General features: G+C 40.1%; 1 protein-coding gene across 19 annotated transcripts in view; it reads right to left on the reverse strand.

Annotated features, from left to right (window-relative positions):
* rims2b (regulating synaptic membrane exocytosis 2b) overlaps positions 1-18311 on the reverse strand; it is a 125203-nt gene that overhangs the window by 66068 nt on the left and 40824 nt on the right. For 18 of the 19 annotated variants that reach the window (XM_043216972.1, XM_043216973.1, XM_043216977.1 and 15 more), the window contains one exon: positions 15491-15663. In XM_043216972.1, coding sequence (XP_043072907.1) covers positions 15491-15663 — 173 coding nt within the window. Of the gene's footprint in view, positions 1-10569; positions 10960-15490; positions 15664-18311 lie in introns of those variants that run through there. The other variant, XM_043216987.1, reaches the window with a different exon arrangement.

Consider the following 18311-nt stretch of genomic DNA (forward strand, 5'->3'; position numbering starts at 1 on the left):
TTAATCATGTGACAGATCCTGTGTTTAAAATGTATGTTTTTGAGGTTACTAGTTGTGCATACGTATACTTAAAGATGCATGTTACACTAGTTATATATTATCTGTAGTTATATTGTGTCAACCACTGTGCTCCATTAAAATCTGTTTAAAATACATTAGTCAGTGTGAACGCACCTTGCACAACAGCCTAGCAACCACCCAGAGCATCTTAAGTGACTGCACAGCAGTGCATTAAAAACCTCCTACGTCTAGCTTGCATCTTCAAATCTAGTTATTTGTGCAAATCCAGTTGGAGCTGCAAGTGCAATAATTCAAGTCGCCTTGACTCCGAAGTCCTCATCAATTGTAATTGTAATTTAAAATAGAGAAAAAAGATTTTTCTCTTTTGTCTCGTCTTATTTTTGACCGGCTGCACCTTCTGACCTGTTGTTGCCAAGCTAGGAGGGTTCATCATCCAGTCCCACTTTAGGACAGATGGTATAAAATCAAATCTCCTCCCTTCCATTGATTGTGATGGGCCCTCTGGAGCCCCACGCAGCGGCAGAGATCACAGCCTCTCACCGACGGGGATCCGACTGACCTGCTTCCATGTAAAGGCTCTAAGACTGCCTTATTAGCTTCTCAAAACACACACACGCACATGCCGTAAGTAGGGCACATCCCGGTAGAGCGGGACACACTCCATGGAAGAGGTGCAGAGCATTCGGGGAAAGAGTATCGACAACTGGTGAGGTAAACACACCTGCCTGTAAGATATCAAAGCACAAGCAAGTACTGGACACGTGAACCTTAAGAGGCACACAAACCATTAGGAATGCATCGATGTATATTAGCCATTAATTGGTAATGGCCAATGAAAGCAATTATATAGTTCAAGCCAGGGTTGCCAGATACAATATTCGTATATATAGTAGGTATCTGTATGATGGTATAAGATACCAAAATATTAGCATCTATTACTAATAGCAACATTATAGCACCACGATACATTAAAGCAGGACCATCACATTTAATAAATATAATTAATTTAATTATATTTACAGCTTAATTTAATACCATACTGTATTTAGTGTTTTGTTGTTGTTGTTGCATTTAAGGGACGGCGGATGCAAAATTCACTTTTACATGGTGTTTGAACTGTCAAAATAAAATCGCTAAATAGTTAGGGCATTGCTGAGTGGTTGCTAGGGAGTTCTCAATGTTTAAGCATTTCTGTATGATTGGTAAGTTGTTAGGGTGTTGATGGGTGGTTGCTAGGGTGTTCTTACACCGTGTCCTAACTACACGCAACACGACAAGATTCCATAAACAAGCAATTTGTGTGTCCAAACTAGATGCGACACCGCGACGCAACAGAATCAATCGACTATGACAGCCAATCAGAAGTGTGTGTGGGCGGGCCACGCTCAATAAGTCGTTAGGGGGTTGCTGGTTGGTTGCTAGGGTGTCCATAGCATTTTACGATTTTCTACATTGTCGCTAAGTTGTTAGGGTGTTTTGGGGTGTCGGTACAGTAATTTTAACAAATTTCTAAAATGTTGAGCACGTTGCTAGGCATTAGGGCTGGTTGCTAGGTGATCGCGTATTGAAGTAACTGGGCGTCTCTGCTTAGGGTTGTGATCTGAACTCATAACCCTAAGTGTGTACAATAACAATAATGATGCTTGCGTTAGCAAACACCGCTAAAATATTTCTGTTAAATCACAGCTGACTGCTCTGTAGGGTTATAATAAGCTTCACCATTAGGTAAATTACAGAATGCTATAGACCTGTCATTTATTCCACTCCCCCCCCCCACCAGCACCACAGCAACACTAACATCCAGAGACAATAGCACTCAGAAATGTAACTCTGCGCTAAGTACGGTGTGCCAGACATGAGTCATACTTCAGAAGGCAGTAGCGAATGCTCCAGAACGCTGGTGCAGTACTCTGGATCTATTAGTATGCTCGTTGTGTTCCAAATATGCACTGATTTTAATTACCTACTCTTCCGATTCAGGGTACATCACTCAAACGCTGCACTTCTGATGGAGTAATGCTGTTTGCTGGAGTCCTAAGCCCAGTCAACTTCCTCTCTTTCCAAGAAGGGGGGAAAACTTAAAGAAAAAAATGAATATTCATATTTAATCTGTCATTGTTTATTCACCATTAAGTCTTTTTTAAACGCGTGTGACTTACTTTCATGCGAAATTTTTTAGAAGTTTAGGGTCAGTATTTATTTATTTATTTGCTTGTTGGTTTGTTTGTTTATTTCTCTCTCATTGTTTTCATTGATTCATCATTTTATTTAGCAAGGATGCAATAAATGCAATGCTGTATATTACTTTTTTATATTTATCTATTTATTTTTTTTGATTAGGGGTTCAACGAGATCTTGTTATTGCATGCAATTCATTAAAATAGATTAAAATTCATTTAAAAAGAGTTTAGGTGCTTTTTGTAATGATTCTGTTAAATAAAGTACTATTTTCCCTATATATTTTATCATTGAGCATTTATTTTAAAAAGTCCAAAAAAAACTTGACTCTCGTTTTCGTGAACCCGGTGTCTCTTCTCATCTCGTAGGATAAGAGTCTCATCACACCCCTCGTATGATACACTAATTGAATTGTTTAAAAGTAAGAATAAAGAAATTCATAAAGCGAAAAATGATTAAACTTCAAATGATTCTTGAGCATATTTAAATAAGAAACCGTAAATTGCAATAATATTTTAGATTAGTTTACATTTAACATTAGTGTACAACGAATGGGGACTGAATCTTCAAAAACTTCAAAAACATTATGAAAGTAGTGCATATGACTTGTGCAGTACATTCAAGTCTTCGTGCGAGGAACACATTTGACCGGATTCTCAAAATCATCTGAACGGTTCATATGCGAAACCGACCAGTTGAACGATTCTATTTTTATTTCAGTCAGTCGAACGACCAATCACATAAATTCAGAAAACGTGGAACCCAAGCCATGCTTTCGTGATGCCTTTATGCTGAACAATTTTGTCAGTCCCCATTGCTTGTCCCACACGAACAGGAAGTGGAACAACACGAGGGTGAGTAAACTAGTTAGTATTTTCTATCCCTTTCAATGCACTTCGTGTCTTGTAAGGATCACTCTGTAACTAATGGCCACTCCAGTGTGGTGGGATTTGAATCACTTAGTCCAGCGCCGCACACAGTCGTCTCTATTTTGGGCCCGGACAGGCAGGTCATAGGGCCGTAGAGTGCCTTGCAGGCTCCTGAATAAATTATTTGTTTCTTTATTTAGTGGATGGCGGCCGAGTCGGCAGCCTTAAAAGAGGATGCGAGGGAAAGAGTAGAAATGAACACGCGTCGGTTCCTCTGACGCAGGCGATGCGGCGCGGCGCTGCGAGAGACGTGGGTGAGACGGGAGACTTTCTCGGCTCGTTTTAAATGAAAACAGATTTTCTCTCTCCGATAAACACTGCCCAATTCATCCACTCCAGTCGAGCCCTTTCTAGCACTTTCAATCAGATTTCGCACAAAAGAAAAATGCAGTGCGACGCGCGACGGCTGAAGTGCAGAAAATTGCAGTGGCGCTGAGCGCAGAGAGCTAAAAATGCGTTGGCGACCGGCTCTGAGCCAAGTATCGCTGTTATTTCTATAGAAAAGTTTGTTTCTCAAGGGCAGAAGTGATGAATATTTCTTTGCGTATTATCAAAGGCAGAGAGATGTCATGCTGCTGTCAGTGACGGGGAGGACGGGAGCTCTGGGAGGATGAAACGGCTGAGGGTTTGGGAAAATGACACTCTACGGTGTAGCAAGAAGCGTCGTGCGCAGCCTTTTCATGTGGAGTCAAAAATGGCAGGGACGCGGCGATACCGAGCTTGTACTCGCTAAAACGCTTCGGCGTGCGGCATGCAACACGTGCCTCGGAGACGCACGACAGACGAAAACAATATGTGCTTTAAAATCGGCTCAAAATATCAGGCGTGTTTGAAATCTTCTGGATGGATGGGTTCAGAGCGATGCTAAAAACAGAGTCGGTGTCCATCACGCTGCTCGATTTCCTGGGAAATCTGTCAAGTCGAATCTGCGGGTTGTTTCTTGACTTTCTGCGTCTCCAGACTGCAAATCTGGGACGGGGTTCGCGATTCAATCAGAGTTCGATCCACAAGCTCGATTCGGTTGCGATTGATAACGATTTATTTAGATATATAAGAAATCTGGTATAGACGGGAAAAGTTTCTCTCAGTTTAGGGGCGTTTAGACAAATAACTCTTTTTATGCATTTTGCATGACGGCAACATTTTAGGAAGTTTCAAGGTGTACATTTTTGAAAACGATAAATGTTAAACACTAACGTTATGCACGCGTGTATTACGTACCAACTAGCATCAGTCTACATAGGTTTCTAACGCCGATTGAGCGATTACGTGAGACATTTATACCCGTAAGACGTATTGAATCTTTCAACACCTTCTGATATTGATTCATGTTTATTTTGTGCTATAACTAGTAGTAAAGAGAAGGAGATGATCGGTTGATTTGATCTGATGTGCTTGTTTGAACAAAGGCAGCTAAAACTGTATTTATTGTTTAAATTTCATAGTAAATTTGACAGAATTGAAAAGCTGGCGCTTACATTGCTAAGTAACGAGGCACAAAGCTTACTGTGATTTATTGGATGATAGGCATGCTATAAATAATGTTTAAGTTTTGTCCACACATCAACCGATAACAGCATAGATCAATTCTTGGGATTTAACAGTAGATACTGGTTCATCAAAATGACAATCGGTTATCGATATTATCAATATTTTAGCCCAGACCAAGCAATTATCTGAGAAAAATGCTATTCCAGCCTTTAGCCAAATGAGAGAGATAAGAAAGTAATCAGCACCGGTTTCACGATTCAATTCGATTACGATTATGTCAATAATTCGATCCAATTCCAACACCGCTAAAAAGAATCCAAAATTCTATTCGATTTTATTAGTATTGTATGTTATTTGCTCCTCCAACCCTAAATACTACATATATTACAATAACTCACAAAGTCACTGCATCACTTTCCCCCCTGTTTTCTTGAAATGCATTGAACATCTCCACAGGTACACTTCACATTTGTCTTGTTCCTCCACAAATTCCAAAGGTAAAAGTACTCGGCTAAATGTTTATGTTGAAATATTATTGGCAGACGCTCGTCTGTCCTACATAAATAACTCCATTCGTGATCTGAGAACCCTGACCTACTAGGCAAAGGTCAAGCAGCCTCCATCGCATGCATTGATCTGTTCCTCTTGACTAAGCAAGGCCGCTGCCATCTAACTGACCGCCCTTAATGCTAAATGCATCTTCTCCTTCAAACGCAATCTCTTTATGTTCTTCAGCGGCTACTTTTTGTTAGAATGACTGTGACAGTGGCTCAGAAATCATCTTTCTCATTGGTGGAATTCGCTCAATAGATTCACGTCGCTGTTAATCAACCAATCAATGATCTTATTAGGACAAATATCCTGCCAGCTAAATGGCATCATTTAAATTTAACCTCAGTAAGGATCAATAAACCAACACCGAAGTCTTGATTTATCTTCACCTTGTCTATTGCATCCGCCCTGACCTTATTAGTGCTGCATGATAAGGCAACGCTCACTATTGTTATTGCTATAACTCAGCCCACGCTGTTTAGAAATGAATGACGACTCAAAAACTCAGAGCAAAAAAAAAAAAAAAAAAAGAAAAAAAAAAATCACATAGACATTATATATATATATATATATATATATATATATATATATATATATATATATATATATATATATATATATATATATATACACTAGACTAGATGGAAATGTCAAGATGTGTACAAAATCTTAAAATGTGCCTTAAAAATAAACGTGTGCAGTGTGAATTTATTTATGGAAAAAAACAAGTATAAACTATAATGGAAAAACCTACCAAATAAGTTCCTTGATGCGCAACAAAAAAAAAAAAGCGCACTTTGAAAATACGTGGCTGGTCCAATCTCATTGCACACCATCTAAAATACTGCTTCAGTCATTCTGTTTCATCACATTTGACATGCTCTATGAAGGACTGGACATTTCTCCTCTACTAGTCCTAAGAGGCTATTTACTCAGAATCCGTTCTTGTGTTGAAAAAACACAGGATGGGAGCGACGGAATGGAAAAATGCAAGGTTACAAGATACAATTTCACTGCACTGAAGCATAGAAATACAGGTATTTAAGAAACATGCTTCACAGTTTATAATTATAGATTTAATTACATATTGATAATTAACTATAAGTACTTTGAATTGAATATGAATTGGTTAGGGTTAGTTTAGTTTGGTGTAGCAAGAATCTGTCTGTAATTTGTGTTCAGTATGTATAAATTTCTAATATATAATACAAAATATAGTATATAATAAGCAAGTACATTATGAATATTTAAAAAACCATTTGCAGATTAATATTTACAAACACTAGTAAATACCGCAACACACCTGCTTTTGATTAATTCATCCAAACAAAATTCTGTGACGTGCCACATGCGGTTATGATTATTAACCACTAGAGCGAGGACTGCTTCTTTAAAACAAAATGTTACGTTTAAATATTGGTTTCTCTGAAAAACCTGTCATTCTGCTGTGAAATGTGTCTTCGGTGTCAGAATGTCTGTTTTAGTTATGGTTTGTGTGACCCCGCCCACTTCCAGTTTACCCAATAGCGTTTTGACACTTCGGGTTGCCAGAAAATGTTACGTGAATCATGCATTTTCATTTTTGGGTTTACTAGTTGAACATTAAAGAAAAAGTAGATTTTCTTCGATCTACCAAACCTTCTGAACAAAATATCAAGATTTTATTTCTTGCCCAATCGCTCATGCCCAGGTAGGGCTTTTATTTGATGGGCCAGTAAGTAACCGGCGGGGCAAATGCACCCACAACACCATGGCAACTGAGTAGTAACACTTAACAAAGCACTCAGAACTCCTTGCAAACCACACACAGCTGCCTTTTTTAGCAACACCTCTGCAAACACCCACAGCAGCCCAGCACTGATCTGAACAGGTGAGCAGCGCTCGCAAAAAAAATATCAAAATCTAGTTCCATTTGCACTTTGTCTGAAGAACCGAAGAAAAACAAGACTTCACATACATTGACTACTTTATATGCATCATACATTTTGCTTTAAACGTGTACAGTCAAGGGTCTGTGCAAGGTATAAAAAAAATATTTTCAAGACTTTTTTTAAATTATTGTTAAGAAATATAAGTTACTGTTAAAATAGTTAAGCTACAATAAAGGTTGCATTTGTTTACTTAAAATGACATTACAAATAGCAATTTTGTTAAAAAAAAAAAAAAAAATTGTGAATATATTTTAAAATTAGTGCTGTCAAATGATTAATCGCGTCCAAAATAAAAAAATTTATTTTTGTTTACATATAGTATATATATATATATATATATATATATATATATATATATATATATATATATATATATATATATATATATATATATATGCATTTTCAGCTTCCTTACTCATACTTATCCTTCAGAAACCATTCTAATATGCTGATCTGACGGTGAAAAAATGTTTATCAATGTGTAAAGCAAATAAAAGCAGCCTTAGGGAACACATCAACTGAAACGTGCCCCTTAACCTAACATACGATGCTTATTTACTTTCATCTTTGACTTTCCGCTACCTGAAAAGAGCGAATCATCCGGTCCAGCATTACACCAGCTCCAGGCCGCAGCGGGATGGGCTGCTCTGACTGTCCATCGATCGGTTTGGATTTCCATTAAAAGGAGCTGGCGCACAAGGCCTGACTGATTCAGAGCGAGTGCTTTTGGGAAGAGAGTACACTAGAGAAAATACAGCTCCTAAATAATCAATGATTGAAGGAGTAAATCAGCCAGAGTGAAAGAGGCCGAAATGTGGCCGGCAATTAATTAGGACATCTGAGGGAGTCAGATTCCATTTCTGTAGCCCACCACTCACGTGCGATATCAACAGCATTAGCACCGAGAGCGGGATGCAAGAAAATGATTCGGTCCGTTGAGAGATGGGTCGCTGCTAAGTGGGTATAAGGATTTCGCAAATACAGTAGCAGCCAGGACTGTAAGAAGGGACGAGAGAAATGTGTAGAAACGCTGCAGTCCACGCTAACCGAATCGCTTATTTATTATATTTGATATATTTGGGAGTCTACTGAATATCCTCTTAAATATAAATGTATGCCCCTGCGCCACAAAACCAGTCGTACGGGTCAATTTAGCATAACTGAGATTCATGCATCATCTGAAAGCTGAATAAATCATTTCTCCATTGTCGTGATGGCACAGTACCCGGCCAAGATACGGCTACCTGAAAATCTGGAAAGCGAGGGTGCAAAAAAAAATCTAAATATTGAGAAAATCACCTCTTAAACTGTGCAAATTAAGTTCTTAGCAATTCATATTATTTATCGAAAATTAAGTTTTGGTATATTTACAGTAACGGATCACGATCTTTACTTAACATCCGTATGACTTTGGCATAAAAGATCATTTTGACCAATACAATGCATTTTGGATTCATCCGTTCTCCTTTTTTTAAATAATTTACACTTGCTGGCTTTGAAGCGGCTGAATAATCGTGTAATGAGGATGTCATTGCAGACTCGACTCATTCACGGGGAGTTACACTGTCTCTCGCAGCCATGTAGCGGCCGACTGCATTAAAGCCTGACGTTTTGCCAATACGTAACTGATGTATCAGAAAACATTATGCAGCGTAAGTGAAGTGATTTGTGGGTGACGGTAAAACTCTCAAAAGGTGAAGCAAGTGAACCAAAAACAACCTCTGAATAATAGTGTCCATCGCCACAAAAATAGCTATGTATATATACTTGCTTTTTTCACTTTTGTGCGATTACATTCTCCAAATAACTTTATATACACACTTACATTTATGCTCAGGTCCTTCCCATTTGGATGTTCGGGTACATTAAGTCAACATTAAGTCATCAATGACTCTTAAGATTTTAAGTGATATATATATAGTGTGCATTTCTTTCGGAACCCGCAGTAATATGTACTTGTTGGTACATATTTCACGTCTCGCCAAAACGTGCGCCGAGGTACGTTTGTGCCACTCATTTATACATCTAGCTGCTCTTTGTGAATTATAAGCTCGTAAGAATCCCGCCGTACCTCATTTAAAATACAGTTTCACTGAGAAATACATCAGATTATTAATTAACGAGATTGTCATGTCACTCTGGGTTTCTTCAACACACGCGAACTATGCAGAGCACCAGCACGAACGCCGAAGACAAGCCTAAATAATCTGTGTTATTAGTGTCTTTGGGGTTATTATTTCATATTATTTAGTACTATTTCTGCCATGCGATCTCTCTAATGGTTTCTCATCCCATTCAGGCTTATTATGCAGATGACACATGCACATGACAAAGTGTTACTTGAACAAGACGCTCCTGTGAACACAAGACTCTTGCGAAAGGCGCCCGTGAATGAGCCCGTCCAAGAAAGCATCGTGCTGCAGCCTGTACGTTTGTGAATAAAAATACACTGCTGTTTGTTTGTATTATGATATAACCCATATGCGCCGTTTCCAGGCATGCCGTAATATTGCTTAATAAATCAGGACTTCGCTGAATGACTCGCTAGGACATTTTCCCCCAAAGTTATTGTGCTCGAGTTATAAATAGCTCAAGGCTCCTCATAGTCTGAATTAGCGTCGTAAAGAAACTCTCAAATGCACTCCAGCAAAGAATCAGCAAAAAAAAAAAAAAAAAAAAAAAAAGCATGAGGGAGAGCAATTTATTACGCAAAAATAAACTTGCAAGGAAGAATTTAGATTAAAAAAAACTATGAAAGGGAGTAAAAGAAAAAACCTGATGTTGTCCCATTGCCCTATTACTCCCATCTGGGATTTATAAATAAATAAAGTGCGCTGGCAACAACATTATCGTCAGTGCTGTACATGCTTTCTTAATGCTCATTATGTCAGCCTTTAAATTATGTGGGTCGCATTTAAGAATATTATGAATGAAATTGCTAAATGATTGCATTAACCTACATTAAAACATTTTTTAGTGCTGTCAAACGACTGATTGTGATCGATCGCATGCAAAATAAGCCGTTTACATAGTATGTGTACTGTGTATATTTTTCATAGTAAATATAAATACACTCCTATACCGTGTACACATACATAATAAACAATATACACAGTACACACACACACACACACATATACATACATATATATATGCAAACTTCAATGTTGGATGCGATTAATCGCGATTATAAAGTCACACCAGCTAGGCTAGTTAAGGAGTCGTTTCACTTTTCTACATTGTGCCAAGTAGTCTAATATTAAATAAACAGCATCGATTTGGCACTTCGCATGGGTGCGTTATATAAATAATCGAATTTACATATAATAACGAATGGTGCTTGTAATAAAGCAAACAGCACGGAGGCGCAGGGTTCGAGCCCGAGCGTCAGGCTGCGGTGTGGTATGTGTTTCTGTGTTTGTTTAGCTCTGGTGTGATGATCGGGGAGCGGGGATCGATCGCCTCACCTGCCGTTCCGCGCCTGTCCCAACAGCTCCGGCTTCGAGGCGTTCTGGGGTGGCTTAAAATGCGATAGAAAAGAGCTACAGAACTGTCGCAATGTCCCAAATTGCATTTTCACCTAGCCCCCCTCCTTCCTAACCGAACCCAGTAGTCTTTCACTTGAGGAAACAGCAGCAGCAGCAGCACACCCACAGCCCCGCGACCGCTACATCCGACGCGCTGCCGTGTCGATCAAGTCCCATATTTTCCCGGAGATCTGATGGATGCGCGCCTCATGCTCCAGCCCTGAGGTGCTGCTGCGGCTGCTGGGAGCGGGGGATGGATGCTGTCTGACGGCGTGCCAGAGAGAGAGAAAAACAGCGCTGCATTTTTACCGGCTGCTGGAATATCTGGAGCTGCGTCCATGCGCCACCGTCTCGCCTCGAGAATCAGACAAACTGGAGCAGCACAGACTCTCTCTCTCTCTCTCTCTCTCACACACACACACACACACACTCACATCATTCCTGACGCGCTCGCGCGGGCTGTTTTATTGCACGGCTCTCTCGGTGAGAGATGCGCAAACGGGACCGTGCCGTTACAGTGAGCTCTAACTGGACAAGCACAGAGAGGGAAAAATAGCGAGCCTCCTAAAAAATGCATTAGTAGGTGAACGCATACGATGTCTGGGCAGTCAGCTTACTAGCTGTTGAGACACAGCCCGTGCGCCGGACCTGATTTCACGGGGGGCAGCGCACTCTGCGTGTAACACCTTTAGGAAGCGACCTAATTCGTTGTGTACCCCGTCGACGCCGTTCGAAATTGGTCACTTCAGGAAGTGATGTTGTGAAGAGGATCTGGCAACCCAAGGGCGTCTCTGTACGTGGCGAATTGAATCTCCTTTGGCGTTCTGGGGCGTGAGTACACGTTTTTTTTTATTTTATTTCTTAGCGCTGCTAAAAGCATTGACCACATTTTACGGACGTTTTCTCCTTTTTTTATTTGTTTCTCTTTTTCTCTCCGTCATCGTCGTTATAAAAGCTAATCACGACTGCTGTCGTCATCATCATCATCATCATCATCATCATAATAATCATCATTACAAAAAGATCATCACTCGAGCATTCCAGTACTCCAGCACTTAATGTAGTGCAAAATAGTAGTCTAGTGCTCTAGTAAGGGACAAATATGAGGGAAAACACAATACGATCAGCGGGAGACAACATTGTGTGTAAGCCTGCAGTTTTGTCATCTGTCTCTTTAAATGCTCATGCTCTTTAAATTTGGGTGGATTCTGATTGGCTGCCTGCCAATGGTTTTTATACTTAAACAAGTGAAAGAAATCGTTCTGAAGTCCAACCATATGGCGACTGTGTGCTGTTATTGTTGTGGTGTTAAATTTGCAGTTCTCTTACAATTATTAAAAACTATTTTAATCATCTTTATGTTGGGACTAAAGCAATAGTTCAGCCAAAAATAAAAATGAAAATGTCCTTAAAAAGTCATCACCCTCAAGTCATCCATGATGTAGAGTTTGTTTGTTTTTCGCGTGAACAGATTTGGAGAAATTTAGCATTACGTCACTCACCAATGGTTCCTCTGCAGTGAATGGGTGCCGTCAGAATGAGAGTCTAAACAGCTGATCAAAACATAACAGTGATCCACAATTATTATTAAAGCACCCAATAATGATGTGAAATGTGAACGTGCCGCATGCCTAAAGCAAAGTGGACTGTTCTTCATCAGCACACATTTTTACATAATGAGAAACCATAAAAATGTTCAGTGTGCTCAGTTCACGTATTTGTATATCGGCGGCTCATTGGTATTCATTCAGCGACAGCTGGAACTGGAGTGCTGAATGAGTTGGCAAAAAACAGCATCACAGGTTTATTTTGGCTGATTTTGAGTCACGGTGTCATCTGAAAGTGAGTTTTCATTTTGGGTGAACCGTCCCTTTAAAAACATCTCAATGGAATTGTTTCTGACAAACATGCGGCTTTTCTCTTCACAAGATGTACCTGCTGTGGATTATTGGGATGTTTTTATCAGCCGTTTAGACTGATTCTGACGGCACCCATTCACTGCAGAGCATCCGTTGGCGAAGTGATGAAAAAGCTCAAATCTGTTTTAATGAATAAACAAACTAATCTATATAAATCTATATGGCCCGAGGGTGAGCTTTCAACTAATTTCAATTTCCGAGTGACCTGCTCTTTTAATACGGCGGTGTTTTTCTCTGCAACAGTAATACAGAGACACTGTAAGTGGTCACCCAAAAGGATACTGTGTGTGTTTTTACTCAAAAACTGCTGAGCATAGCTGAATGAAACCTTGAGACGTGACGATTGGGATATTTCTGACACGGAAAAAAAACAGCAAATGAAAGGAAACGTATCCGATGCATATGTACCGATCAAACAGAACTGCTCCGTCTCATGCGTCCCATTCCAACTACACTGGTACTAGATGGAATAATATGTGGAAAAACCGAATTACTGTCATAATTAATGATTTCCCATAATCTATCTGAGCTCAATGTGTGAGTCCGTCTGATGCCGATGCGGCCTGTGTAGCCAGTGCACTTTCCTCATTAGTTCCTGGACCACTTACAGCCCCTAATGATCTGCTGGAAAGAGTCTGACGGCATCTCTAGTCCACTTTATGAGTCAGGCCAGAGATAATGGGTACTGCTGTCTGTAGCTTGGTAGTGAAATATCTGCTCAAGTCATGAAGGTTGTAAGCATCACTAGTACTGTTATTATGTAAAGCGACCCTAAGCATTGTCTAGTATTTTTAAAAATTGTGCTTAAAGGGGTCGTGATGCGATTTCAAATTATCCTTTCTTTCTGGAGTGTTACAAGCTGTTAGTGCATAGATTAGATCCCCAAGCTGTCCAAACTCAGGGCCGTTGTGCGGAAGAGTTTATCTCCAACTTGCCTCAATACACCTGCATGAAGTTCATAACATGCCTAGTAAGTAAACTCTGCAGGACACCGGCCCTCCAGGACCGAGTTAGGCCAACCCTGGACACGGTCTCAAAACCAAAGAGATATTCTGTATGATAGACTTGTCCACTCCCCCTAAAACGGCTCGTTTAAACATGCCCCCCACTTTTCTACATCACGGAGAGGATTTATTTTTACAACCCAATTGTTTACACAGAAAGAAGGCGGAGCTATTATTCTGGCTGCAGTGTTGCTGCGGGCGCCATGTTCTGGAGACGCTGTGTGTCGCTGTGAAACTGAAATGACTTTGTGCTTCCAAAAGAGGACACAACTGGAAATCAGTGGTTAAGCTGTGTTTACAACAATATTCAACAGTTCACAAATACTAGAGTGTGTTCAGTGCATTTACAGAGGACTGATTCCTGAACCTGACAGAGCAGTCTATGCTGGCTGTGCTCAGAGACTGTAAAGTGAGGCAATTATAACTCCGCAAGGACAGTCTGGTGCTTCTGATTCACAACCTTTAAGTAAGTTATGTTTTTTTTTTTTTAATTAAAAGACTACTAATCAAATGCCGGTTTTAAGCAGTGAACACAGTGCTGTGGTCATTTGTAGTTGCAACGTGTACAGAGACAGTATTTCAGTAAGACATTATAATCAGTAATTATGTCTTCACTGGAGGCAACAAATGCCTCATTTGTAATGTGTTTTATTGTTTTTGTGTCATAGAGCTGGGACACGGCATCACGTTATGGTAAGGGACGTAAAATTTTCAATAGACGCTTAAGGTATTCGCCCAATCAGAAAGCACTGGATAACTGGCCAATCAGAGCACACCTTGCTTTTTTAGAACGATGAGCTTTGTACAAATAGGATTAGAGGAGAAACAATAATTTACAGTATGCGGAAAATAATGTTTTTTTAAAAACTTAAACCACATAAATGTATTGGATTACACCAACTACACAAAGTAATGTATTTTAGCAGCATCATATGACCCCTTTAATAGTATTGAATCTGCACTTGTGCAATTGTTCACCCCAAAATGAAAGTCCTGCCATTATTTACTCACACTTCTTTCTAGTGTTGAAGACAAAAGAAGATATTTCGAGAATGCTGGTGATCGAGCAGTTCATGGTCCCCATTGACTTCCATACCATTTTGTTTCTTAAAATGGAAGTTGGGGCCAACATCTATTTGATTACCAACATTCTTCAAAATATCTACACATAAGAACAAACTCAAATGATGACAGAATTTCCGTTTTTTGGAGAAAGGTATAGGTCAAAATGTATTTTAAAGTTCAAATAACTGCAAAATATGTTTTAATGCAATTAATAATCCAAAAACATTATATTCAGTTCACTCTAAAGTATATAATTGAAACTATTATTTCTGTAATAAGTACTCTTTTTGAAAGTATGCTAAAATGTACCTCTTTATAGAAGCGCAATATCACAATCATAATAACGCTGGCAAGCAAGCACATATTAATCACAACATATCACTCACGGTCACTTCTTAAAATGTAACAACACGGTTACTGCAAAATCCATATCCATTAGTTTTAACCTCAGGTGTGCAATTCTCACTGTAAACTAAATGTTGCTTTGAACAAGACAGTGTTAACTGGATTTCTAAGATGATTGTGTGCCTGATTATTACGAAGAACACTTGCAGTTTCCCGTTTATTAATGCTGCTTTGAGTAAACGTTCTTAAAGGGAAAATTGAGATCCTTAAATGGAAAAATAAATCATATTGCACTTTGCTCATTTCTAAGACAATAACAAATATGCACATAAAAGCAGTGAGGCTTGCTTTCTTCCGTGTGCATTAAATCAATAATAAAAATCCTCGATTTGAGTCATTTCCACTCTTGAGTTATCCTCAAGACATCCTAACGGAGACAGACTCCGAAGCCTACTCACAACCTGAACCGAGCAACATTTTATACACCGTCCGAGGCCAAGTAAAGTGAATAAGGTATGACTTTCTGACCTGCCTGGGATCCCTGAACCGTTTCTTAGAGGGTCCTGGTTTGCTCCGGCTCGGCCTCCCCTTACTTTGGCTTGGGGCCCTGATCTGGAGCCCTCAGGACCGCTGTAGAACCACGCTCCCGACTTGGTGAGGATTTCTTGTTGTTTTCGGCACAGGTTGCATACCCACATCACCTACATACAAAATGACGAATTAACATTGGGTGGAATACGAGAAGCACAAATGCAATACAATAACAAAGATGCTACGAACATAAAGCTGGCCTCTGTGTAAGCCCCTGCACCGTCCGTCAGGGCGAGTACGTGATTCATGAAAAAGACCACGTTGTTTTTCTGGGTCTCAGGAGGTTAACGTGAGACCTACGTTGGGGGTCAGGGCTTAATTCGTAACCGTAATAACTAGCCTACGATTTGGGCAGAGACCGCGAAGGCTTGAAAGGCAGCCTCGCACCTCTATCAACTGCGCGCTCGCGTCTAAAGCGCAGCGAGAGACAGAGAGAGCGAGTAAATCAATGACAACCATTAGAGCTGCTGCTGGAGGAGAGTGGTCACCTGCCTCTGCTGAGTCACCAGAGACGGACAGAAAGACGGACGGCGCAAAAGGGAGAAAATGAGTTTGCGTGCGAATGGAACGGGCTCAGAAAAGAGAACAGGAGGGCCATTAGTGACGGCCAAGTAATAAGGAAATATTGCCTGAACTGCTTTCAAATGGGCTGAGGACATTAAAGCGCTCAATGCAAATGCTGCTACATGAGAAATGCATTACTGCAGGGGGCTAGACGCGCATTTCTGCATTCAGAGGAACGCAGAGAAACCACTGGCTTACACGAGACTTGCGATTTAACAATATAACAAAATGAAAAACTATTTTAAAGTATGCAGAAACAGTGCAGTTGAAGCCAACTTCAACTATATAAATAAATGTTTATGCAAACACATGCATGTATATATTTAAGAAGAAAAGCTATGTTTATATATTACATAATGTAAGATGTGAGAATAGAAATATGGAAAGGTATATACACGTGTAAATATTTCCAAATATTTATATGCTGTATGCGGATAGATATACACAGTACACACGCATGGACTACGTATTAATCACGATTGATCGTTTGACTGCATACACGGCAGAGCTAAGGACGCTGCCAATGTCTCCTTAATTAAATTTAAAAAAAAAAATTAAATGTTAGAATACGTTTATGTGTGGGGTTGATATAGAGCAAGAGAACGTACAGTTTGTACAGTATAAATTAATACAAAATAATGTGGTCTGGTAGCTTCAAAAAGTAAACAGATGATAAACAACCTCAGAACTCAGCGTTAAAAGCTAATTCCTCAATGAAGAAAATTAACAGGATTTTTAATTCCAGCAGTATACTGTTGCCTGCCGATGCTCATTAAGAAAATAGTTGACTACATTTTAATACATCTATTTAATTCAATAAATGAACTGCATTTATTTGTCTATGTGTTTATGTTGTAATACTATATGGGGTAAGTTGTCAACCTGCAGTTGACTGCATATGCAAACAAATAAATAAAGTTCTCAATACAGTATATTTTTCAATAAAGAACACATTTTTCAATGTATTAAAATAGAGACAGTTCAGCCTTTCAGTAAAACTCTATCTGACGCGTGACTTTTCGCTTAGTTTGTTTGTTCGCTTGTTTAAATTATTTGTTTTAAGACGATACTGAACAAGAAAAAAGCGTACATCGACATATTTTTTGATGAAACTAGACTTCTGACTGGTTTCTGGCACCCCGTGACAACTAGCCCCGGTCTCACCTACACAGGTGGACTGTCGCAAAAAAAAAAAAAAAAAAACATTTTTAACGTCAAGCGTTCCCCGTAACAAATAGTTTTCCTACCCATTTCGTCGGTGCGAGTCATTCTGTATCCGTCGACAGAGGAGATCCTCGTAGCGTTTAATGGACCCCGCTGCTTCCGTCAGAACGAGAAACCGGATTCTGAGAACGGCATGAGACGCCGCTGTCGGTTGTGCGCATGCCCGACAGCGGAACCCGCCGGCGTTTAACAGGCTGCGTGCGCGGCGAAGCTGAGGAACTCGCTGCTCTCCGCTTTAGCCTACATTATTTACGGATGCTGCCGCTAAGCCGGAATTCAGTTCATTACGAATGCATGCCGCCTCAAACCGCCCGAAAAAACACAGGTAAAACAGACGCGAAGCTGCAGCCAGACGCAGTGAACGCTAAAAACCGAGCGAGCGCGTGTACTGAAGTTCACCCAGCGCGCGCTCACGACGCGGGAACGAGGTCTGCGTGGACTTCACTGAGATCTGCAACACAAACGTTGTCGTTTGGGCTAAATGCCTTTAATTAAAATGGCCCAAAACTTCGATGCGCCTGGCGTGAGGGAAACACTAGAAGTCAAGGCGCCATTAAACTCGCTTCATTCTCACCCGACGCCTCGCGGTGCAACAGAATCGGCTCTTATGTAATCGGTTTGTATCGGTTTGCGAATCGCCTCAAATTGAGCAGGTTTACCAAGAAGGAGCCTGGTGGGCGTAATGTTAAATTTGCGCTTGCTGTGCGGTGAACGGGTGCCGTCACAATAACGCCAAAACAGCTGATAAAACCATCAAAGTAATCCACACCGCTCCAGTCCATCAATTAGTCATTTCTCACTTTAAACTACCTCTTCTGGCAAAAATACCATCTGCTTTTATTAGCCCTTTGGGCTCTCGTTCCGACGGCACCCATTCACTTTAAAGAATCAATACACTAGTTATTACGCTAAACTGCTTTAAAGGCCTAAAAGCGATGCAATTTTTTGGTGAACTATACCTATGTGCATT

The sequence above is a fragment of the Puntigrus tetrazona genome, chromosome 19 (genome assembly GCF_018831695.1).
Source record: "Puntigrus tetrazona isolate hp1 chromosome 19, ASM1883169v1, whole genome shotgun sequence".
NCBI lineage: Eukaryota > Metazoa > Chordata > Actinopteri > Cypriniformes > Cyprinidae > Puntigrus > Puntigrus tetrazona.